Raw genomic sequence first — 25,407 nt, 5'->3', positions numbered from 1 at the left:
ATCTTATGGGTTGCTGGATTGGAGCCCCATGTCTGGCTCTGCACCGACAGCTCAGGGCCTGGAGCCTGCTTCGGATTCTGTGTCTCCTCTCTCTGCCCCTCCCCTGCTCACGCTCTCTCTTTCTCTCTCAAAAATAAATAAACATTAAAATATATATATATAATTTGAGACAATTGGGGAAGACTGAACATGGACTGATTTTTTGATGAATTAAGGATTTATTCATTTCATATGATAATAAAATTATGGTTACGATGTGGTTATAAAATTATTCTGTATGTGTTAAAAAATATTCTGTATGTGTTAAGAGATTTTTACTGAAGTGAAATGATATGATGTCTTGGATCGTTTTAAAATACTCGAGCAGGGGTACTAGGTGGTTAAGCGTCTCACTTCAGCTCAAGTCATGATCTCACGGTTTGTGAGTTTGGGCCACGCATCAACCTGCACTGGCGGTGCAGAGCCAGCTTGGGATTCTCTCTCTCCCTCTCTTTCTGCCCCTTCCCCCACTCACACACACTCTCTCTCACAATAAATAAATAAACTTTAAAAAAGAAGCGTAAAATGTTTGAAAAAAATAAAATATTCTAACAAAAGAAAAAGAACTAGTGGTGAGAAAGACAAAATATAAATAAGAGGAACAGGATGTTGATAACCATTGAAGCTGGGTGATGGCTGCATGGAGGCTTTTGATTCCATTCTCTCCACTTTCCATAATAAAAAGGCATGAATTCTCTCACTCACATCTCCCCGGGTGAAGCCATTGAACTCAAAAGAGCAAGATCAAGTGTTAGATGAAATAAAAGTTTTATAATATAAATTGCTTTCTTTAAGTTACTTCCTTTGGTCTTGAAAGCCTTTTAACAGATAGAAGTTAAAATATTATGGAAAAATAAAAGACCATTGTCACAGTCTGTTAATCCCATATGCTTCCCATGAGAAGGATAAATACTTATATGGCAGTTTTATGGGATCCAGAGCCCAATATAGGAAAATTTCCCAAAGGGCTCTCTAACACTCCATCCTTTTCTTCTTCTTCTTCTTCTTCTTCTTCTTCTTCTTCTTCTTCTTCTTCTTCTTCTTCTTCTTCTTCTTCTCCTTCTTCTTCTTCTTCTCCTGCTGCTGCTTCTGCTTTTTTTTTTTTAAATCAGTGGGTGAGGGGAGCAGATGGGAGGAAAAATTGAGACATAAACTAATCTCTTATTTGGTCAGTTAGAGCAAAGTAAAGATGGGATCTGGTGGCCTTTGGTTTGAGATACACTGGTGTGATAGAAACATATGTTCCTTGAGGTCACCAGGACAATCATTTGAAATTGCCAGGTGAAGCTAGCTTTGCCCTAATAGAGCATCATTTAGAAAGCATCTCTTCAACAAATGGCTCTTTTGAGAACTAGCACCTGGCTTGCTACTGGACTCCAGGACGGTATAAAAACACTTAACTATGAAATATTTGGTGACTATACAGCCTAAACTGATCCCAAACCATAAAATAGAGTGCACCCCATCCATCAGTTAGAAGGGGTTCTTATAAGACCAGGCCCAAGTCTGAATATACAAGTAGGCTGCATGGACTGCTTCCATTCCCAGTACGTCCACTCCTGTCATATGTCATCCATCTTCAGCCTATACCCAGGACCTCACAGAGAGCTTTCTATGATCAGTAAGCTAAGAGGGAAAGCTTTTAGCCTTTCTACAGAGTACTCAGCACAAGACACTGGCAGTGGCCTAAAGTATACTATTATACTCTGTGGGTCATTATATTGTATTCAGAGTGTCCTTGAAAGACTGTAGAGAAGAAAAATCCTTCTAGTGGGTAGAACTTCAGGTACCATATCTTGTTGTCCACTTTCCCTATTAGGAGAACTGACCTGAGATGAGGCCCTACAGAGATACTAAAAGGGTGACGAATTGTTAGCTGTATGGTCAGGGACTTGGAAAGGGCAAGATAAGAAAATGGATGACAAGAAGAGGTATGTAGATGGATTTAAGACCCTCTCAAAGGGGCACCTGGGTGGCTCAGTCGGTTAAGCATCCAACTTCAGCTCAGGTCATGATATCACAGTTCATGGGTTCGAGCCCCACATCAGGCCCTCTGCTAACAGCTCAGAGCCTGCAGCCTGCTTCAGATTCTGTGTCTCCCTCTCTCTCTGCCCCTCCCCCACTTGCATTCTGTCTCTCTGTCTCTCACAAAAATAAATAAACATTAAAAAAAATTTTTTTTTAAGACCCTCTTAAAATGGGCCCAGACTATGAAAGGATTTGTGTATGTTGTGAATCTTCAAAATGGAGGAGACTTTCCATAATCTGGTAGACAAGAGGACCTGTTCTGTGGGTGTCAGTCAGTCTTCCTACCCCAGCCAGTCCAGAACTTGCTCAATGAATTCACAAATAAAATCAGCTCAATGATATAGACTTCCATTTAACAAGCTTCAGCATGTTATTGTCATCATTCTTGCCCAATTTGTTAGCAAAGAGACTAACCTTTAGCCATTTAGCTTGGGACAGCCAGGCACGTTGGGGCAGGTTGATTACATACAAAGTGGTACTGATTTGACCCCAATGCAATAGACACTTATTCTGATTATTATGTGTTTCCCTGCTCACCTTGTCTCTGGAGGCACCCCTGACCAAGGCTTGTTAAGTGACTTATGCAGTTTTGGTGTCTCATACTTATAAGTAATGTTAATATAAATGCAAAAAAAAAAAAGAAAAGATAGCCAAATGCATTTTTTCACTAGGGAATTCCATTAGTCATTGGTTTATCATATTCTTATGCAAGAAAGGAAAAGAAGAAATCTCCAATCATACCAAAAAAAGAGTATATCTGTGAAATTGGAGTATGTCTGGGATTCTCAAAAACAGCTGTTTCCTGGATATTGTAGAGATGCTGTTCTCAAGCAGAGATATTATGTGCCATGTAGTAGACTCAGGGCACCATAACCGTAATCTTTTTCACGAGAGCATCGTGGCTCTTTTCAGCTATACAGGAAAGCTAATTGTTCAGTTTGTAGGCACCTGCTGCAGGATGAGTGCTGGAACATCACTACATTGAATGAGACTAAGCAACCAGGAAACATAATATTAGTTTTAGATCACTTAGTAAAATAGATAAGCCCTGGAATGTTTTTTATGTAGGCTCAAACAGAGAAGGTAGAATCCAAGTCTGTGACTACAAAATACTTAGCAGTAGTTGGTATGTTGCACAGTGTTGTGGCTGGACGAGGGGCAATTGGAAATGAAGGCAGTATTGCTTCATTAACAGAATAGAAATATAGGTATTTTTACTAAGTTTGTGGCCTTTCTACAGGGTATCCAGGTATACAGAAAGGCTTTCATTTGATTTTTTTTTTTTTTTTTTTTTTTTTTTTTTTGCTTTAAAAGTGATATAACTACAGAGAGGATGCCTTCTTCTGCTTCTAGATGCAAAGGGTAATGTACTGGTTTGCTAGGACTGCTAGGGTTAGGAATTCAACATATGAATTTAAAGGGGACACAATTCAGCCCATAACAGGTACTTTGAGAATAGATTTATCTGCAAGAAGTGGTCACTGTAGGGCTCCCCGCCATGCTCTCAGTTCCCCTTTATCAGCGCTATGCACCCTTCCTCCAGCTTCTGCATGCTTTGCTGCTAAAAGCTTATACTTTTGCGCAGCTTTCTGAGGTTTGCCCTTGAACAATGGACTCCCGCTGTCCCCACCCCCACAAACTACCATTCCACGCCACCTGTACCATGCGATGGGTTGGAAGTGCCTGAGATTCTTACAAGTTCACCTGACCTCCCACCCCAGGCAGCCCTTAACCAGTTATTGGCTAGGGATACAAAAGCCTAAGTCTTCAGGACAAGATAAATCCTGAAGCCTAATTGCTGCCACAGGGCTCCCAGCAAGACTAGGTGTATCTGGGAGGTCACCTGCAATCTTGCCTGATTTCTGCCCCTTTGGGAACCTACTTCACCATTCCCTCACTGGTTCTTCTGGGAACCTTCCTTAATAAGCCACTTCCATATGGGTCCTTGCCTCAGAATGGGTTTCTAGAAGAATCCTATCCAAAATCTATTTTAATTGATGGAACACACCAAATAACTCAACCTGCTATGTCAAGACCAGAAGGAAAGAAGCACAAAAGCAAGAATTCTTGTTGTTTAAAGACAATTGAATGGGGCGCCTGGGGGACTCAATAGGTGAAGCGTCTGGCTTCAGCTCACATCATGATCTCCTGGTCCCTGAGTTTGAGCCCTGCATCAGGCTCTGTGCTGACAGCTCAGAGCCTGGAACCTGCTTCGGATTCTGTGTCTCCCTCTCTCTCTGCCCCTCCCCCACTCACTCTGTCTCTCTCTGTCTCAAAAATAAACATTAAAAAAAATAAAGATCATTGAAAAAAATGAAAATAAAAACAGGGTTTTTAGAAGTGGACACTGGAAATTTAGTTGTAACTTCTAACACAGAAGCCTCTTGCCCCGGGGGGTGTAGTGTGTCCTTAGAAACTCTCCACCAGGTCTCTTGATGGAGATTTTAAAGGGAATTATGACTCAGTGGGTTGACAGTAAAGGAAGGATTTAATTAAAAGCAGAGTGGCCCTAAGGTAACATTTGCAGTGAGAGAGCTAGAAGTCACAATTTAGTTAGAAATTCCCTTAACATTACAATGTTCTGAAGAGAGACTTGTCAAAACTTTTCAGAAATGTAACATGGGAGGGCTCCTGGCTGGCTCAGTCTAAACAACATGTGATTCTTGATCTCACGGTTGTGAGTTTGAGCCCCATGTTGGGTATAAAGATTACTTAAAAAAATAAAACTTAAAAAATTAAAATAAAAAAAAATAAATTGAGCATGGGGACAATCCCTTGACTTGGGTGTCAACTAGTGTGTGGAAGACATGAAGACCAGAGTGACCTAGGGGTTCTGCCATGGGGAAATGACTTTCCAAATAAGCAGACCCAATTCGTCCATGATTTTTTTTTAATTTTTTTTTCTTAATGTTTTTATTTATTTTTGAGACAGAAAGAGACAGAGCATGAGCAGGGAAGGGGCAGAGAGAGAGGGAGACACAGAATCGGAAGCAGGCTCCAGGCTCTGAGCCATCAGCACAGAGCCTGATGCGGGGCTCGAATTCACAGACTGTGAGATCATGACCTGAGCCGAAGTCGGACGCTCAACCGACTGAGCCACCCAGGTGCCCCGTCCATGATTTTAAAAGACACATCAGGGGCGCCTGGGTAGCTCAGTCAGGTGAGCATCCAACTTTGGCTCAGATCACGATCTCATGGCTCATGAGTTCAAGCCCCAAGTCAGGCTCTGTGCTGATGGCTCAGAGCTTGGAGCCTGCTTCAGATTCCATGTCTCCCTCTCTCTCTGTCCCTCCCCAACTCATGCAAGCACACGTGCTCGCTCTCTCTCTCAAAAATAAATAAAAACATTAAAAAAAATTTTTTTAAAGATCAGAAAGTGTGATACAGAAAATAGGCAAGGAAGATTCAACAGATGTATAAGTGAAGGCTCTGAGAAAGAAGAGCAAAACAGTGGGGTGGAACTAATTTTATAAATTCTAATTCAAGAAAACATTTTGAAATTAAAGAGGATCCAAGGTATATTTTTTTAAATTTTTTTTAATGTTTATTTATTTCTAAGACAGAGAGAGACAGGGCATGAGTGGGGGGGTGGGCAGAGAGAGAGGGAGACACAGAATCTGAAGCAGGCTCCAGGCTCTGAGCTGTCAGCACAGAGCCCGTTGCAGGGCTCGAACTCACAGACCTCAAGATCATGACCTGAGCTTAAGTCAGACGCTCAACAGACTGAGCCACCCAGGTGCCCCCCCAAGTGTATATATTTTAAAAGCACCACATTTGCCTGGAGAAATTGACTCAGCACAATTAACTCTGAGACATATCTTGGTAGAATTATTAGATTTTAAAGATTAAAACAAATTCTCAGGGACTCCAAACAGAAAGGCCAAGTCATTTAACAAGGGGAAAACTGTTAAATGCAGATCAGGTCATAATCTCAGGGTTAATGAGTTCAAGCCCTGCATCAGGCTCTCTGCTGTCAGACCACTTCAGATTCTGTCTCCCTCTCTCTCTGCCCCTCCCCCCCTCCTGCAAGCACTCTTTCTCTCTCAAAAATAAATAAACATTAAAACAAAACAAAACAAGGGGAAAATCAGTACAACATTATGTTCCTCACATAAACACTCAATACAAAAAGAAACAAACAGTGGAGTAGCATCTACAAAAGGAAAGATATTGCGGGACAGTTTGCCTGTAATACAAAGGCTGTAGGAAAGCAATTTTAAATATGCCCCAACTCAGGGAATATTGTTCTCATTAGCTCTTCCTGAAACGGGAATGGAGTTGCATAGGGGCTAAGCTTTTGGATGCTATTGAAGTTAAGCTGGTATAAATTAAAATTAGAGCATTAAAACCTCCAGATGTTAAAGGTAGTCTCATGATAGCCACAAAGAGAATACCTATAGAATATATGCAAAAACAAATTAGAAAGAAATTAAAACCTACAAAAAATCAACTAAATACAAAAGAAGACAGTAATGCAAGAAATGAAGAGCAAAACAAAAATGTTATAAGACATATAAAAAAATAACAAAATGGTAGAATTAAATCCCTTCTTATCAGTAATTAGGTTAAATGTAAACAGATTAAACTCTACAAAGACAGAGATTAGTAGAATGGATTTAAAACACATGACATAACTACATGCTATCTACAAGAAACTCACTTTAGATCCAAAGACACAAATAGGTTGAAAGTGAAAAAACAGAAAAAGATATTCCATGCAAATAGCAGACCAGAAGAAAGGGAAGTTGCTATACTAATACCAGACAAAACAGACTTTAAATCAAGAACAGTTACAAGAGACAGGGAAGGATGTTATGTGTTAATAAAAGATTTGACACAGCAAAAAAATATAACAATTATAAACATTCATGTCTGCAATAACAAACCAAGATATATAAAACAAAAACTGGCAGAGTTGAAGGGAGAAATACTATAATAGTTGGAACTGTAATACTCTACTCTCAATAAAAAACAAGACAGAATAAGTTAGGAGACTTGAACACACAAAACCAGTTATAACTATTGAACATTCTACCCAACAACAGAATAAACTTCCTTTGCAAGTATCCGTGGGGCATTCTCCAATATAGACCCTATATTAAGCCACAAATCAGTTCTCAATAATTTTTTTTTAAAATAGATATCTTGCAGAGGCGCCTGGGTGGCTCAGTCAGTTAAGCATCCGATTTTGGCTCAGGTCATGATCTCACGTCCTGTGAGTTCAAGACCCACATCAGGCTCTGTGCTGACAGCTCAGAGTCTGGAGCCTGCTTCAGATTCTGTGTCTCCTTCTCTCTCTGCCCCTCCCCCCCCTCATGTGCGCACGCGCTCTCTCTCTCTCTCTCTCGTAAATAAACATTAAAAAAATTAAAGATATAGATATCCTACAAAGCATTTTCTCTGACCTTGACAGGATGAAGTTAGAAAGCAAGAACAGAAGGAAAATTGGAGAATTAATGAATTTGTGGAAATTAAACAACAATTTTTTTAAAAAGTTTTTCAGTTCATTTATTTATTTTGAGAGAGAGAGAGAGTGTGTGTGTGTATGTGTGTGTACAAGTGAGAAGGGGCAGAGAAAGAGGGGGAGAGAGAGAATCCCAAGCAGGCTCCACACCACCAGTACAGAGCCCAATGCAGAGCTCAAACCCATGAAATCATGACCTGAGCCAAAGTCAGACACTTAACAGACTGAGCCACCCCTAAACAATACATTCTTAAACAACCAATGGATCAAATAAGAAATCATAAGGAAAATTAGAAAATATCTACAGACAGAAGAAAAGGAAACTACATAGTTTTCATTTGCACAGTAATGAAAATGCACAAAGAAAATGTCAAAATCTGTGGGAGGCAATGAGAACAGTGCTAAGGGACAAATTCAAAGCTGTAACTGCTTACTTTAAAAGAGAAGAGGGGCACCTGGGTGGCTCAGTCTGTTAAGCGTCCAACTTCAGCTTGGGTCATGATCTCACAACTTGTGAGTTCAAGCCAGGCATTGGGCTCTGTGCTGACAGCCTGCTTCAGAGTCTCTGTCTCCCTCTCTCTCTGCCCCTCCTCTGCTAATGCTCATGCTCTGTCTCTCTCTCAAAAATAAATAAATATCAAAAAAAATTTTAATAAATTACAAAATAAAAAAGAAGAAAAGGGTGCCTGGCTGGCTCAGTCAGTAGAGCATGCAATCTTGATCTCCGGTTGTGATGAGTCCCAAATCGGGTACAGATTACTTAAAAATAAAATCTGTGGGGTGCCTGGGTGGCTCAGTCAGTTAAGCATCCTACTGGGTTTTGGTTCAGGTCATGATCTCATGGTTTTATGGGTTCGAGCCCCACAGAAGGCTCTGTGCTGGCAGCGTGGAGCCTGCTTGGGATTCCCTCTCTCTCTGCCCTTCCCCTGCTCACACTGTCTCTGTCTCTCTCAAATGAATAAATAAACTTAAAAAAAATAAAATCTATAAATGAGTAAATAAATAGCTCTCAAGTCAACAGCCTGACTTTACACCTTAAGGAATTAGAAAAGAGAGTACATTGAACCTGAAACTAGCAGAAGGAAGGAAATAATAAAAATTAAAGCAGAGATAAAATAGAGAATAGAAAAAGAATAGAGAAAAATCAATGAAACCAAAAGCTGGTCCTTCTAAAAGATCCACCAAATAGACAAACCTTTAGCTAGATTGACCTAGGGAAGACTGTATTTGAATTTCAACAGTTTTTCTACTTTTTCTTTTTTTTTTTCAAATCCAGTTTTTCTTTTTTCAAATCCAGTTTTTCTTTTTTCAAATCCAGTTTTTCTTTTTTCAGATCCAGTTTTTCTTTTTTCAAATCCAGTCAAAGATACCACATTACTTTAATTTCCATGTTTCCTTAGTCTCCTCCAATCTATGATAGTTTCTCTGTGCTGCTGTTTTTTCATGATCTGGCCATCTTTAGAGAGTACTGGTCAGATATTTTGTGGAATGTTCCTCAGGTAAGGTTTTTCTGAAGGTTTCTCATGATTAGACTGAAGTTACATATTTTGGGGAAGAATATCACAGAGGTGAAGTGCCCTATTAGAGGTACATGATATGAAGATGATTAATCACTCTTCTGGGTAAAAATTACCTTGTGACAGTGCTGAAGTTTTTATCTTTTGTCTTGACAGTTTCCCCCACATTGTGGGAATGACTAACAAGGCAGTTTTTACTGCCTTGTTGAACAATTTTGGAAGAATTGGGAGCAGAGCAATTTTTTTTTCTAAAGGCAAATTTTTTTTCTACAATGCTTTTGAGGAGACATTGCCTTAGGATGCCCAAGCAACACCAGGAACAAACCTTTGGTGATATTCAGTGATGGGCAAAAATAATCTGGGAGCAAGAGCAACCTTGGCCATGGAGAAAGGCAGGATCAGGAAAAGTCGCCAGCAAAAAACCAGTCAGTTCAAAACTTCACAACTCAGAGCAAAGGTGACTGAGAATGAGAAATGGCTACACTCTTGTCTGTGTTATTCATAATGCCAATTTTTGTTACGTCCCGACAGAAAGTAAAAGGATCATTAGACACTTCTACTCTTTCAAGTGTGAGAAGCCTTCTTGTTTCGAAAATGTCTCAAGTTGCAACTATCCGAAAATATAATACCAGCCAGTCCAGATGTTAACACTCTTGAGGCTAGGATATGTGCCTGGGTGAGGCCACCTAGGCAGAAGAGATAAAAGAAAAGAGCATGTTCCTACCTAGTTTTGAGCATTAATTATGTACCCAGAGCCAAATTCTTTTTCCTTTGAGCTACCAGTCTCTCTCTTTCATACATTTCTTGTATTTGCTAACTGCATTATATGTTGACAGTTACATAGCACATTTGCGTCACACAGTATGTTTAAATGATGATATTATTCAAACAGTAAACTTTTCAAAACAAAATTAATCGAATATGTCTTATTTTGGGACAGAGTTACACAAAATAGTCTACTGATCCACAGAAGCAGCTTCATGGCAGAGCATGTTAGGTTCAGATTGTCCGGGCCTACTCCAAACCTACCAAATCAAGATCTCCAGAAGTGGGGCCCAGAAATCTATATTTTGATAAGCTCACCAGGTGATTCTTATAGACATTTAAGCTAATGAAAAGATGCAGCATTTTAGCCAATGATTTTAAGACATGGATTGACTTTACATCTTAATTTGAGCATTATGAAGAACAAACATAGAGTCAAGAATACATTGGTTAAAAATTCATTTGAGGACAGCGGGGTGCTTGGCTCTTTCAGCCGGTAGAATGTGTGTCTCTTGATCTTGGGGTTGTGAGCTCCAGCCCCACGCTGGGTGTAGAGATTACTTAAAAAGAAAATCTTTACAGGCGCCTGGATGGCTCAGTCAGTTAAGTGTCTGACTCTTGGTTTTGGCTCAGGTCATGATCTCACGGTTCGTGAGTTCAAGCCCTGTGTGGGGTTCTGGGCTGAGAGTGCGGAAGCTGCTTGGGATTCTCTCTCTCCCTCTCTCTCTGCCCTTCCCTTGCTCACGCTCTCTCTCTCTCAAAATAAACAAACTTAAAAAAAAAAAAACCTTTTCTAAAAATTCATTTGAAGACTGAATGACAATTAAAAATTTTATTACCTCTCCTCTCTGAATTTTAATTTCTCTGGAGGCTTCCAGGTAAACAATGACTACTAATTTTCTCAATATTGTACTCATCCAAGATCCTGAAGTCAGCAAGCAATTTTAGATAACATAATTAAATCAGCATTAAAGAATGATGCAATCACTGTTAATGATAAGAATCTGACAGAGAACATGAGCTCTTAAAACTTTATCCTGTTAGTACAATTAGCATTATTCCATAGGCTTACATAATTTTTATTTTTGTCTCAGATTTACGAGGATAAAATTTATAAAGATATTAGTGGGTTTTTTAAAATTTTTAACATTTATTTATTGTTGAGAGACAGAAAGAGACAAAGCATGAGCAGGCGAGGGACAGAGGCAGAGGGAGACACAGAATCCGAAGCAGGCCCCAGGCTCTGAGCTGTCAGCACAGAGTCCAGCACGGGGCTCAAACCCAGGAACCACGAGATCATGACCTGAGCCAAAGTTGGATACTTAACTGACTGAGCCACCCAGGCGCCCCATACTAGTGTTGTTGTTGTTTTTTTTTTAATTGAAGTATAATTGACACACAATGTTACATCAGCGTCGGGAATACAATATAGTGATTCTACGAGTCTATCCATTATGCTACTATGCTTCCCACAGGTGTAGCTATAATCTGTCCCATACAATGCTATTACAGTATCATTGACTATATTCCCTACTCTGTACCTTTCATCCCTGTGACTCATTCAATCCATAACTGGAAGCCTGTACTCCCCCCTCCCCTGCACTCATTTTGCTCCACCCCCACTCCCCTCCCCTCTGGCAACGACCAGTTTGTTCTCTGTATTTAGGGGTCTCATTCTGCTTTTTTATTCGTTCACTTGTTTTGTCTTTTAGATTCCGTGTGTAAGTGCAATCATATGGTATTTGTCTTTCTCTTTCTGACTTATTTCACTTAGCATAATACTTTCTAGATCCACCCAGGTTGTCGCAAATGTCAAGATCTCCAGTTCTTTTTAACGGCCGAGTAATATTCCATTGTGTGTATCTGCCACATCTTCTTTAGCCATTCATCTATTGACGAACACTTAGATTGCTTCCATATAAAGATAGTAGTTATTTAAAATATAATTCAACTGAATTGTACACCCATATTTACATTTGAAATTCTTAAATACTAGTGTAACTAATAAAGTATATGCTTCATAAGGCAATTTAAAGGAATTTAGGTGATTCTTTTAATTTAGGCTTTTTATTGAAATCAAATCCAGAGTCTTACATAAATTAAACCATTTGCCTGCTTATTTCTCAGAGGTAAAATCTAGAAGTCATCATTTAAATGCCAGACTCCTCAAACAATTTAATTTATCAAAGGGTTTACCTTGATTAAATGCATTAAATTAATATTGATGAGCTTTAGATTTCCTTGATTTTGTTTACTTTCCGAATCTCAGCTAAAAGTCTTAGTACAGGGGTGCTTGGCTGGCTCAGTGGGGAGAGCACGCGACTCTTGATCTCAGGATTGAATTCAAGCCCCATGTTGGAGGCTGAGCCTCCTTAAAAGCAAAACAAAACAAAACAAAAACTTAGTCTTAGTACAGAAGAGTTTCTTAAAACCTTTTTTTATGACTAGTAGTGGCTGACTTGATAGCAACTTGAAAGTCTTCATTTTATATCTCCAACTTGGTCAAATGCAGCTTTTCTTTTCTCTTTTCTTTTCTGTTCTTTCCTTTCCTTTTCCTTCTCCTTTTTCCCTTTTCCTTTCTTTCCTTTCCTTTCCTTTCCTTTCCTTTCCTTTCCTTTCCTTTCCTTTCCTTACCAAACTCTTTAGGCAAAGGAATTATATTAGATGAATACTATTTAAAATGTTTCTAATAACTTAGTTGTTTACATGATTATTTACACGAAGTTCTAAATTTTTATTAGAGTATTATGTTTACCTTTTAACCAAAGTTTTAGAACTCATTCTAGTCCTTGGGGTGCCTGTGTGGCTCAATTGGTTAAGCCTCCAACTTTGGCTCAGGTCATAATCTCACGGTTTGTGAGTTTGAGCCCTGTGTCACAGTGCAGAGCCTGCCTGGGATCTTCTCATTCTCACCCTCTTTCTCTGCCTCTCTCTCTCTCTCTGAAAATAAATAAACCTTAAAAAAAAACCCTCATTCTAGTCCAATTTCCTTTTTTCATTTGCCCGGCACTTTTTTCCCCCCAGTAGAAAATCACCTTAAGATTGTGCGCCTGGGTGGCTCAGCCGGTTAAGTGTCAGACTTCAGCTCAGGTCATGATCTCATGGTTGGTGAGTTCAAGCCCTGCATCATGCTCTGTGCTCTCAGATCGCTTCGGATCCTTGAGTCTCCCTTTCTCTCTCTCTCTGCCCCTCCCTCATTTGTGTGCGCTCTCTCTCTCTCAAAAATAAATAAACATTTAAAAGATACTTAAAAAAATTAAATTGCCTTAAGATTCAGAGTACTAAAGACTAATTTCTTCAGGGGTGGCACCTGGGTGACTCAGTTGGTTAAGTGTCCAACTTCGGCTCGGGTCATGATCTCACAGTTGGTGGGTTCCAGCCCCATGCCAGGCTCTGTGCTAACAGCTCAGATCCTGGAGCCTGCTTCAGATTCTGTGTCACCCTCTCTCTCTGCCCCCACTTGCACTCTCTCTCTCTGTCTTTCTCTCTCCCCCCCACCTCAAATATAACCATTTAAAAAAAAGACTAACTTCTTCACTCTATTTAATATACTTCTTTATTTTTTTTTAATTTTTTTTATGTTTTTATTTATTTTTGAGACAGAGAGAGACAGAGCATGAGCAGGGGAGGGGAAGAGAGAGAGGGAGACACAGAATCCGAAGCAGGCTCCAGGCTCTGAGCTGTCAGCACAGAGCCCGACACAGGGCTCGAACTCACAGACCGTAAGATCATGACATGAGCCGAAGTCAGATGTTCAACCGACTGAGCCACCCAGGCGCCCCTAATATACTTCTTTAATAGAGCAAGACAAATTCAGCCAGCGACACTGAATTTGAGGAGCTTATGTCCTTTACTTTCCAAACATCTAAGAAAGTGGACTGGCCTCCCTTATTCAGAGGCAATTTCCCAACTTCTTCAAAGGTAATCTCCAGAGGAACTGACCTTCTTTGCTCTGGTCGTGTGCTCACACCAAAAGCTTCCCTACTCGCCTTGCTTCAGAATCAGAAAAGCCAGTCCCTCCTGGGGACCCCGAGACTCCTTGGAGGCCCCTCCTCATTTCTCTATTCACACAAAGGAGAAGAGCAGCAATTAAAAGGCTAATTCCCTATCCACATGAATAGATGTCAAGACATAACGTCCATTGGAAAAAGGCAAATTTCAGAGTAAGTGGTGAATAATGACACTTATATGAATTTAAAAGCACATAAAAACATTAGTATAGTGAGAGAAAGCAGATTAGTAGTTGCCTGGGGATGGAGCCATGGGAGAAACCAGTGTGGATTATAAATTTATCCCATGATGGCAGCTCCTCAGTGAGGGAGAAGGAGGCAACTGGATATGCGAGTAGGACAGGCCTTCCAGCAGCCGATACCCCCAGCCAGGGTCTGGGAGTCCCTGTGGCCCCTCTCGCCTCACCTCTCAACCCATCTCAGGGCCCCAGGCAAAGGGGCGTGGGCGGCTTGCGTTAAAAATTTTAGAGACCTGAGGCTGGAAGGGTGGCCCTGGGGCAGGGCTTTGTGGGAATCGCTAACGCCCCAAGGCTAGTTGGTGATAGTTGGGTCATCGGTCTTGGGGACCAAATGGAGACCTAGAGCGGAGTCCGAAGGGGGTCAGAAGTCACTCATGCAACCCCAGGCGTGTGTCACTTTGCTGGGGTGAAACCGTCTCCGGGACTTGAGGGATGGGGGAAGGGAGATACGCATCAAAAATGCCGTTACCATTTCTAGGTGACCTGATCGAATCTAGAACTTTACCCTGGAAGTAATTTGGTTAAACTTACAGCAAAGAGATGGACTCCGCAGAACTGAACGGCTGATTGGATTTAGGGTTGAACCGTCCTATGCTTAAGCACAGACTACAAGCGCAAAACCGTTGAGTTCAAATCTAGTTCAGATCTCTGTGATTGACTTTCTTTGTAACCTCCAGCGAATGACTTAATGGTCTCTGAGCTCCAGTTTCCGCATAGTATAATGACGATTCTAACATCCACCTCACAGGACTGTTGTGAGGGTAAATGGGCTAACGCATACAAATTGCTTCCCGGCACGGGGGCGGGGGGAGGAGGGGGCACTTGGGAAACCGTAGTAACATCCGGAGGGGCCTCGTAGGTAACGCGATCAGTAGCTGTCCTGAGACTGCACAGGTGGCGGGATGGGTGCCCTGGGCCCCGCCCCGAAGGGCGTGGCCAACCAAAGGCGCGAATCTGCGGGCCCCCGCGCATCCGGCCTGGCCGTATATGAAGCCAGGCGGTGCGCCCGGAGGCTCAGTGCTGGTTCTCCTTAGACACGACAGCACGCTTCCCGGTCACGCGCTGGAGCCACTTATGGTGAGTTTGCACCTTCAAACGGAGGGGCTAAGGCCGGGTCCTGCAGCGGGGAAGGTCGGAAACTCTCGGGTGGACAGTCGGGAATGCTGGTCCCTCGTGGGGAGGAGGGGCGGAAACAAGCGAAATGGTTCATTTCTTCGGGGGGCGTGTTTACCGAGCATCCCGCGACCCCGCGTGCCCGCCCTGCCCAAGGGGTGCCTTCCCGCAGACAGACGCGGCCTGCAGAGGAAACAACGTTAGTGCTGGGCCTTCTGGTTGCTGTCCCTGAAGTCTCCTCGAGGGCATGGCCGCTGTCCGCCTGGTCCCCCAGAGTCCCCAGACCGCACCGCCTGGTCCTGGGCGACTTCGAATGTCGTGGAAGGGATGGAAGGATGGGCAGAACGCGAGGCTGAGGAGGCAGAGGGTCCTGGATGGGTCGATTAAAAATTAACTAGCATCTGGAGAGGGAAAAATAGCGCGGATGGGACTGATTCCTTCTTTCTCTCCCTCTCTTCCCACCTTCCTTCTTTCTTTTCCTTTTTTCCTGTTCGGAACACCTTTTTTTTTTTTTTTTTTTTTTTTTTAATTTTCCCCAGCTTTACTGGAGTATAATTGACAAACTCTAGTATATTTGAAGTGTGCAACATGATGATTTGATGTGTGTATATGTTGTGAAATGACCACTGCAATCAAGATAATTAACACATCTATTACCTCACGTGGTCAGCTTTTTGTTTAGGTGAGAATACTTAAGATCTGCTATCTGCAGCAAATTTCGAGGATACAATGCAGCATTATTAAGTGTAGTCACCGTGCTGTACATTAGATCTTCAGAACTTAATCACCTTAAGACTGCAAGTTTGTACCCTTTGACCACCCTCTCCCCCCGTTTCCCACCCCACCCCACCCCCCCGCACGCCCCCAGCCCCCAGCAATCACCATTCTTACTCCTTGATTCTGAGTTCAAACTTTTCTACATGCCACATCTAAATGCTGCAGTATTTGTCTTTCTCTGACTTATTTCACATAGCATGATGCCCTTCAGGTTCACCCATGTTGTAATAAATGAATTTCCATCTTCTTTGTGGCCGAATAATATTCCACTGTGTATGTGTGTGTATGTGTATATGTATGTGTGTATATATATATATATATATATATATATATATATATATATACCAAATTTTCTTTATTTATCCATTCACCCTGACAACAGACACTTTGGTTGTTTCCATATCTTGACTATTGTGAATAATGCTTCCATGAACATGAATGTGCAGATATCTCTTTGAGATCCTGATTATATTTCCTTCAGATAAATACACAGAAGTGGAATGACTGGATAATAGTCTACTGTTTTGTTTTGTTTTTTTTTGAGAAACTTCCATGCCATTTTCCATAATGACTGTACCAATTTACAAATTCCAACAACAGTGCACAAGGGTTCCCTTTTCTCCCCATCCTCCCCAGGATGTGTTATCTCTTGTCTGTTTTCTTTTCTCCTTTTCTTTCCTTTCTTTTCTTTCTTTCTTTCTTTCTTTCTTTCTTTCTTTCTTTCTTAGAGAGAGAGAGAGCACACAAGAGCAGACAAACAGTGGGGGTGGGGCAGAGAGAGGGAGAGAGAGAGAATCCCAACCAAGCAGGCTCCACGTTCAGTGCAAAGCCCAACGCAGAGCTTGAGCTTGATCTTACGACCCTGAGATCATGACCTGAGCCAAAATCAAGACGCCTAACTGAGACCCCCAGGCACCCCTATCTCTTGTCTTTTTGATAATAGCTATTCTAACAGTTAATGAGGTGCTATCTCATTGTGGTTTATATTTGCATTTCCCTGATGATTAGTGATGATCAACACTTTTTCCTGTACCTGCTGGCCATCTGTATACCTTCTCTGGAAAAACGTCTGTGCAGGTCTTTTGTCCATTTTTCAATTGAATTGTTTAGTTTTTTGCTATTGAGTTGTATAAGTTTCTTATGTATTTAGATATTAACCCCTTATCAAACAGCTTGCAAATATTTTCTCCCATTCCACAAGTTGCTTTTTACTTTGTTGTTTCCTTTGCTGTACCGAAGCTTTTCAAAAGTTTGATGCAGTTCCACTTGTTTATTTTTGCTTTTGTTGCTTGGGTTTTTGGTATCACATCCCAAAAGTTGTTGCTGACTTTTGTTTTCTTCTAAGGAGTTTTATGGTTTCAAGTTTACATTTAAGTCTTCAATCCATTTCAAGTAAATTTTTGGGAGTGGTGTGAGAAAGGAGTCTAGTGTCATTCTTTTTCACAGGCATATCCAGTTTTCCCACCCCTATGGGAGAAACTATCCTTTCCCCATTGTGTGTTCTTGGCATCCTTGTCAAAGATTAGTTGACCTATATGTGTGGGTTTATCTCTGTGCTCAATTCTGTTTCATTGGTCTGTGTCTCTTTTTAGGGCAGTACCATACTGTTTTGACTACTAAAACTTTGTAACATAATACAAAATCAGGAATGGTGATGCCTCCAGCTTTGTTCTTTCTCAAGATTGCTTTTGTTATTTTGAATCTTTTGTGGTTTGATTCGAATTTTAGAATTGTTTTTCCTGGGGCGCCTAGGTGGCTTAGTGGGTTAAGCTTCTGCCTCTTGATTTCAGCTCAGGTCATGATCTCGTGGTATGTGAGTTCAAGCCCTGAGTCAGGCTCTGTGCTGACAGTGCAGAGCCTACTTGGATTCTCTCTCTCTCCCTCTCTCTACCCCTCCTCTGCTCATGCTGCGCACGCTCATGTATGCGTGCTCTCTCTCTCTCTCTCAAAATAAACTCTTCTTAAAAGTTTAAAAAACTTTCCTATTTTTCTGAAAAATGACATTGGAACTTTGTTAGGAATTACTTTGAATCTGTAGGTCATTTTTGATAGTGTGGACATTATAACAGTAATCCTCCTGATCCAAGAACAGGGGATATCTTTTTGTTTGTGTTTCTTCAGTTTCTTTCTTCAGTGTCTTACAGTTTTCAGTGTACAAGTTTTTCACCCTTGGTTAAATTTATTCCCAAGAATTTTATTGGTCTTGGTGCTTTTGTAAATGGGATTATTTTTTAAATTTCTCTTTCAATAGTCTGTTGCTAGTGTATAGAAACACAACTGATTTTTGTGTACTAATTTTGTCTCCTGCAACTTTACTGAATTCATTTATTAGTTCTAACAGGGTTTTTTTTTTTTTGAGTCTTTAGGGTTTTGTATATATAAGGTCATAGTATCTGCAAAAAAGACAATTTTACTTCTTCCTTTCTGATTTGGGTGCCATTTATTTATTTTTCTTATGTAATTTCTCTGGCTAAGACTTCCGGTACCTTGATGAATAGGAGTGGTGAGAATGAGCATGCTCATCTTGTTCTCAATCCTTAGAGGAAAGCTTTCAACTTTTCACCATTCAGTAGATGTTAGTTGTGGGCTTGTTATATATGGCATTTATTATGTTGAGGTATGTTCCTTCTTATTTCAGACTCAGAGAAATTAGGAGACCATCACAGGCTTTTAGGCAGGAGATGATGGTGGTGTAGATTAGGAAAGGATTGGCAGAGATGGAGAGGAAGGGTATATGGAATTGGGATTTGAGCTGGGTAAGACCCCTGAACTTCTATTTTTTTTTTTTTCTGGCAGGATCCCACAGCTGAAGATCCAGTTCAGTTACCCAGCAATAGCAAAGAGACTTCCGTGGACTCTTTCCTTCAAACAGTTGAGGAAATCGAGGAGTTCCTCAAGGACGTCTCTGAGACATATAAGGCAAAAATGTCAGCTGCACCAGAACCACAGCTCCATATACCTCTGGCTGACCATGGTGAAGACAACCAACATGAGTCAACCCAGAGGATGATGACTCCTCTGAAGTCTACAATGGTGAGTTCTACCTGTCCTAACATCCCTGGGACAGTCATTGTTCAGAACTCAACAATACCCACTGTTACAGCCCTTGATATGCCCCCTGGAGACCTAACTGAATCTTTTTCTGTGATCCAAAAGGTGACCTTCTTTGATGAGAGAAGACCCACAACCTCCCAGGTGACAGATGTTATTGACAACCCAAAGACAACATTCACTGCTTGCCAAAAGATAACTGCAAATAAGATAGCGATCCCCAATGAAGGTAATCAGATGAAGACCCTCAGTGATGACCAGATCCTCTATGGAGGCCAGGTGACAGTTCCTAAAGAGAACCACATGATGACCTTCAGTGCTAAGCAGACCTTCACTGAGGGCCATACAATGACTTCCAGTGGTAATCAGACCCTGAATTGGAACCAGATGACAACACTGTGTGAAGAACAACAGATGAAGACCCTCAGTGATGACCAGACCCTCTATGGAGACCATATGACCTTCACTGGGGGCCAGACCCTCTATGGGGGCCAGATGGAGACCTACAGTGGTGACCAGATGCTCTATGGAGGCCACATGACCCTCAGCGGGTACCAGACCCTCTATGGGGGCCAGATGAAGTCACTTAGTGATGACCAGACCCTTTATGGAGGACAGATGACCTACAGTGGGGACCAGATCCTCTATGACAGCCAGGTGAACACCTTTGGTGATGACCAGACCCTCTATGGAGGTCAGATGATGACCCTTAAGGGGCATCATATGACAACTTCCACTGATGACCACACTGTCTATGGAGACCATATGATGCCACATCAATCATCATCATTGCCATACCCAGGATTCCTATACTTTTCCAGTTCCCATTTGATCTATGGACAAACCCTAGAAAAGCAGAAGTACAACGTCAAGACCCAGAGATGTCAAGTCCAGAAGAATCCTAACGTTTTGAAGACCTACACTTGCACATACCAGGACTGTGGTAAATCATATACTAAGCCTTCCCACCTCCGGATCCATGAGCGCAAACATACTGGTAAGTGAGGGGTAGGACTGAGGGATAGGGGTGACAAGCAAGTGATTAAAGATTTGTGCCCTTATGAAACTTTGGGATCATTTGAGATTGTTGACACCTCTTTCTAAGCCTGGGACCTCAGAAGACTGGAAAAGGTTGGCCTGTTTGAAAGGGTGGACAAAGCAGTCCCAGGGACAGACTATAGTTCTGGGCCTGAGCCAACCTGGCTGCAACCTTTTGTGTTATTGATGATGGGAATAAGTGGAAGAATTTGTTTGACCTCTTATGGATGGTTTTGGCCTCACCTCTACTGGGACTGACACTTCATGGTCCTCTCTTTAGGCCCAACAGATACCCACCCCCAACCTCCTTATTCCCCTGTTGACTTTCCTGCTGACCCTTGCTTTTCCTATTTCTCATTTTCTTTTCTTTTTTTTTTATATGTATTTATTTGGGGAGAGTGCAAATGGGGGAGGGGCAGAAAGACGGGAACAGAGGATCCAAAGTGGGCTCTGTGCTGGCAGTAGCAAGCCACATGGGAGGGCTCGAACCCACAAACACTGAGATCATGATCTGAGCTGAAGTCATGACCTGAAGTTCAACCCTCTGAGTCACCCAGGCTCCCCTAATGTTTGTTTATTTTTGAGAGAGAAAGAGCGCGAGCTGGGGAAGTGCAGATTTTTCATTTTCTCTTCTTTTCCTTCCTTCACAGTTTTCCTCTTGTCCTTCTAGCTCATGATGCATTTCTTCTCTTCTTCTTTCACTCACCACCTCCGGTCTCCTCTCCTCGGGCTCTCCCTCTCCCACCCCAACATGCTCAAAACCTTTATCTTCTCTATTCACTTTCATTTTCCCTGTCCCCTGCTACCCAGAAGCATGACAAAATTCTTTCTTTCTCTGGTCCAGGGGAGAAGCCCTACGAATGCAATGTGAAGGGATGCACATGGAAATTCCCCCGTTCAGATGAGCTCAGCAGACACAAGAGAAAACATAGTGGGGAACGGCCCTACCTATGTACTAAATGCAATAGGAATTTTGCACGATCTGATCACTTAAAGCAGCATCAAAGAATCCACAGATAATACTCGCCCATGACTGAACTCATCAAGCCATAAGGAAATGAGTACAGCTGAAAGACTCCGTCTACTAAGCCTTTGTTTGCTCTGTACCTAGCACTGTGCCAGCATATAGTTAAGTGCTTAATATTATTTGTAAGCTTTTAAGGTGTTTTTTTCCCCCTAAAACATACAAGGAATAGATGTATGCATTTCAATAAAATCAGAAGCACTTTTCATTCACTCCCTGCTCCAAGGGTAACTTTTTACTGTGTGCTATCAGTCCTTCTAGATCTTGTGCTGTGCATTTGCCTCTATGTACACATGTAAAAATGTATATATGTAGGTGACTAAAATTTATACATAGTTCAGATCTGTAAAGAATGTAGCATTCTATATCCGAGCTCATGTTTCTCTGGTCTCCATTTCTATGGGGTTAAGAGGAGGGGGACACTTGGTCCCTTTGAATGTAAAATGGTCTAAATTAAATGAGATTCATTTGGATGAGTACTTAATTTATTCAAAAGTTGAACCTCCTTTCATGGCTGTTTTTTCTCTCAAAGTGTCTCTTTCCCCCCTACTTTCTCCATATGCCGTCAGGACACAGGGAGTGATAGCAGTGGAACAGGGTGGTCATGTGCTGGCTGCCAGGGGAAGGGTCTGTCCTTGCCACTGAGCCTTGGGTCCTTTTGTGCATCACTTCTGCAGGTGGGGTAACCCACCATCTGTTTTTCTTTCCATGGGTTGACTTAAATGCTTCAGAGAAGCTCCACCATCTTCCCCTGCTGACTCTGTCCTTCTCCAGCTCTTGCAGGCTCTGCCCATTTAGGGCTTGGCTCCTGCCCAAGCCCCAGCTTGTGTGATGTCCCCCTGGCAAAAAGGTCTGGGTAAAGTTAAGGATGTGATCTATCCCAAGCCTCATTTTCAAAAGGAGCACTTTCTACCCAGAGCCCTAAAAGGGAAGTGGACCACAAATCCCCAGGGCTTCATTGGTCCTGCAGCATTTGAGATGCTTTTTGACCCACCCACTCACCTCACAGAGCCCCCAGACACTAGATCTCTGAGTCTTTAAGGGGCTCAGGCAGCATTTTAAAAGTTATATCTTAATGCTGTATTTGGTGTGCTATGAAATAATATATTTAAGTTATAGGTATAAACATCTGTGAGAGCCCATCCCCCAATGGAATGCGATCAGGTGTCAAGATGGCCAATTAGGACAATGAGCCCAACTGAAAGTAACAATCAAGGCTGTATTTACTTCCTTCTACAGAGCAAGCAAGATGCAAAAAGAAGAGGCGCCAGCTCCCCAGTGTTCCATCTTTCCCCATGAAACAGCACCAGGCAAGGGTTAAGGGACATGCAGTGCAGATGGGGGGAATTCTCTCACTGCCTTAAACAAAAGGATTCTTCTATCTTTTTAGAGAAGGAGGAAGGAATAGAAGGAGAAAGAGGGGAAAGTGCTAGCATTGGAAAAGTACTGAGGTAGATAGGAAAAAAAAAAAAAAGCCTCAGCAGGGCCCCCAGGAAAGAGGCCTCTGAATGGAGGTGCCCAGGCTGGGAATGCAGATATGCATAAGAGCAGGGCTGGCTTGTGCAGTGACTCCTTGACAGCAACTCCCTTCAGAAAATTGTAGTGCACCTGTCCGGCACCAAGTCAGCTGTAGGGGAGGGGTCAGCTTTTTCCCATGAGGACTGGCAGGCAAGGTCTTATAACTAGCTATGGTTGGGCCTAAACGATCACAAACAGGAATTTGGCCTGGAACTGGACTCCTCAGCTCCACCCCTTGATCTTTCAGGGCCTGAGCAAGAGACATAGGCAACCCCATCATTGACTAAAATGAGCCAGACATTGTGATAAGTCTGCTTAACCATTCTGAGGAACATGATCAAAGTCACTCTAAGTAGAATAGCAGGCCTGCCCAGGGAATGAATATAGCCATGAGCCCCAACAACTGCCAAGCCAGAAAAAGATCCATAGCTCATTAGGGTCTACCCTAGAAAGCCAGGAGGCCTTCTGTCTCAGCCCCCTAATGGACTGTTCTATTTTGCCAGGTTCATTGATCCAAGTGTTGGCAATTGCACAGATTCTCCTTCTTGATTGGCCAACAGGAAGCCAAGGACTCTACAGTTAGCCAACACTACTTGGGCCAAGGAGTTGAGGCTGAGATTGTATTATTGATAGTCTCAATGAGGATCAAGGACAGATTATGTACAACCTTTTCTAATTGGATGACAGTGAGAATAACCACACAGCCTATATAGGGCAAGAGTGAGTGGAGGGAAGGCCACCACCACTGTAGCCAAAATAGTTCTGATGGCAGATCCCACACTTTTCTCTCAGATGTTCTGGTTGCCTTCTTCTCTGACAGGAGTGAGTTTACATTTAGGGAGGTATTTTGCTCTTGTAGAATCCAGTTGTGGCAATGTATAATGTCCACATTAATAAGGTTAGTGCACTTGAGGCACCAGCAAAGCCCTAACAGATGAATAAAGAGTGGTTTGTTTCGGCCAACTTGAGGAGTTATGGATCCAAAAACCAAGTGGTGCAACCAGCCCAAGGCACTGTTCTGCCATAGGCTATAATCCATGAACTCAGAGTTTGCTGAGACCTGTAACTCAAAGGCAAATGTGGATCTATAGGCCCCAGGGGAAGGTCAACCAGGGTGGCCCATTGGAGGGCCTCCAGGCATTTTGTTAAAGGTCCCACTCTAAGGTAGCAGCCTTTCTGGTAACCCAGGGGGATGGATGCCACCAAGACCCCTACACTGGTTATGTGAGAGCACCGTTAGCCAAAGAGGCCCACCAATCACTAGGTGTCCTTTGTTTGTCAAGGTAGTCATCTCTGGAATGAGACATCACATCCCTTCTCAGATAATGCCCAAGAGTTTCACTGGATGCTGGGTCATTGTGCCTCACCTATGTTAATGACCTATGTGTGTGGCTGCATGTTGGTCAATAAGGCATCCAGTTCTTATTGGGTGGTGCTTTTGTGTGGACCCACCAGGAGGATGTCATCAATTTAACAAAGTGCTCTAGTGCTCCCTCCAGGAGCAGGACTTTTTCCAGGTCACATTCATGGCAGATAGCTGGAGAATTTAGGTAGCCTTTTAGTAGCACGTCAAAGGTGTATTGCAATGCATTGCACATAAAGGTGAATTTGATCCCAAACATCCGGGTAGAGAGGGAATGCTAGAAAAGGCATTTTCTTTTTTTCTTTTCTTTCTTTCTTTCTTCTTTTTTTTTTTTTTTTTTTTTTTTTTTTTTTGGCATTTTCAATAGCAGCTGCTGTATACCAAGTGTCTTCAGCTTGGGCAGTAGCCTCTGTGACAATCATAATACCAGGTACTGCCAGGACTATGGCGTTGGACCTTCTATAATCAATGGTGAGTCTCCAGATACCCAAGGCCTTTTGCACAGACCAAACTAGTCTATTGAATGTGAAGAAATCATCTCATAGAACTCTGGCTTCCTTGAGATTGGCAATGTGAGTGGTTATTTCTTTTTCTTCCTCAAGCAGCAAATATTGTTTTGGATAGACAGTGGTACTAGGCGCTGGTAAGTAATTGGGTAGGTTCATCCATATGCCCCACTAAAATGCAGCCATGCTTATCAGGGATTTGGTAAAGGGGTAAAGGGGTAAAGGCAAATCATCTATAGATGTAAACAACATTCCTATACCAATAATACATTCACTAGTGGGAGCCATAGCAAAAGAAGTTTGTAGGGACCCAAAGGACCCACTTAAAACTTGGCTTGGGCAAGGGTCCCAGAGGTAGAGCTTTGTTTCCCCCTCATCCTGGAGCTAGGGTTTCAGGGATCATGGTCACCTGTGCACCAGCAGCCAAAGACCCAAGAAGTGCAATTCTCTCCTACATCCCTGTTGAACTTGACCTTGGCATAAGGCTTCTGGTCCCCCTTGGGAAAAGAGGGTCCTGGGCCTGTGCCCTAGTCTTGTTTATTTTTGAATGCCAACAGGTCCAGGTAATATTAGTGGTACTCTCCCATTCATCTCCAGGCTCACTAGAAGGGAGCTGCTCATCAGGTGCCCCACAGGCCCTAAGTTCCTTGCCCTACCAATTGCCTCCTTTGACACTGTCACCAAGGAACCAAATTCAGAGATCTTTCTGGAAAGGCCTTGCCCAGGACAGGGCACTGGGTCATTACTCTTACACTGCTCTTTCTCCTGGTCAGTCTTTGCTTTCTTGCCAGTGGCTGCTTTTTCCACATGTGGGAATTTGTCAATTAAGTCTTAGACTGTCAGTTAAGCATCCGTCTCTTGATTTCAGCTCAGGTCATGATCTCCAGTTCATGAGACTGCCCCCTGAATCAGGCTCTGTGCTGACAGCATGGAGCCTGCTTGGGATTCTCTCTGC

At 42.3% G+C, this 25,407-nt stretch overlaps 1 protein-coding gene across 1 annotated transcript; it reads left to right on the top strand.

Annotated features, from left to right (window-relative positions):
• The first annotated feature begins 15,100 nt into the window (after positions 1-15,100).
• Positions 15,101-21,285, top strand: LOC122228106 (Kruppel-like factor 18). The gene is made up of 4 exons (XM_042952979.1): positions 15,101-15,139; positions 18,749-18,985; positions 19,109-20,000; positions 20,886-21,285. The coding sequence occupies exons 1-4, from the start codon at positions 15,137-15,139 to the stop codon at positions 21,059-21,061; spliced, it is 1,308 nt and encodes a 435-aa protein (XP_042808913.1). The 5' UTR covers positions 15,101-15,136; the 3' UTR covers positions 21,062-21,285.
• Positions 21,286-25,407: the final 4,122 nt, after the last annotated feature.

The sequence above is a fragment of the Panthera leo genome, chromosome C1, assembly GCF_018350215.1.
Source record: "Panthera leo isolate Ple1 chromosome C1, P.leo_Ple1_pat1.1, whole genome shotgun sequence".
NCBI lineage: Eukaryota > Metazoa > Chordata > Mammalia > Carnivora > Felidae > Panthera > Panthera leo.
Note: the sequence above shows the minus strand (reverse complement) of the source record. Positions and strands in the feature narration are given on the sequence as shown.

What these genes read in the sequence shown, in the direction of transcription:
- LOC122228106 (XM_042952979.1), top strand. An exon ending in CTCCTCTGAAGTCTACAATG is followed by an intron (nt 18,986 to 19,108) that starts GTGAGTTCTACC and finishes GTGATCCAAAAG; the next exon opens with GTGACCTTCTTTGATGAGAG. An exon ending in CCATGAGCGCAAACATACTG is followed by an intron (nt 20,001 to 20,885) that starts GTAAGTGAGGGG and finishes TCTCTGGTCCAG; the next exon opens with GGGAGAAGCCCTACGAATGC.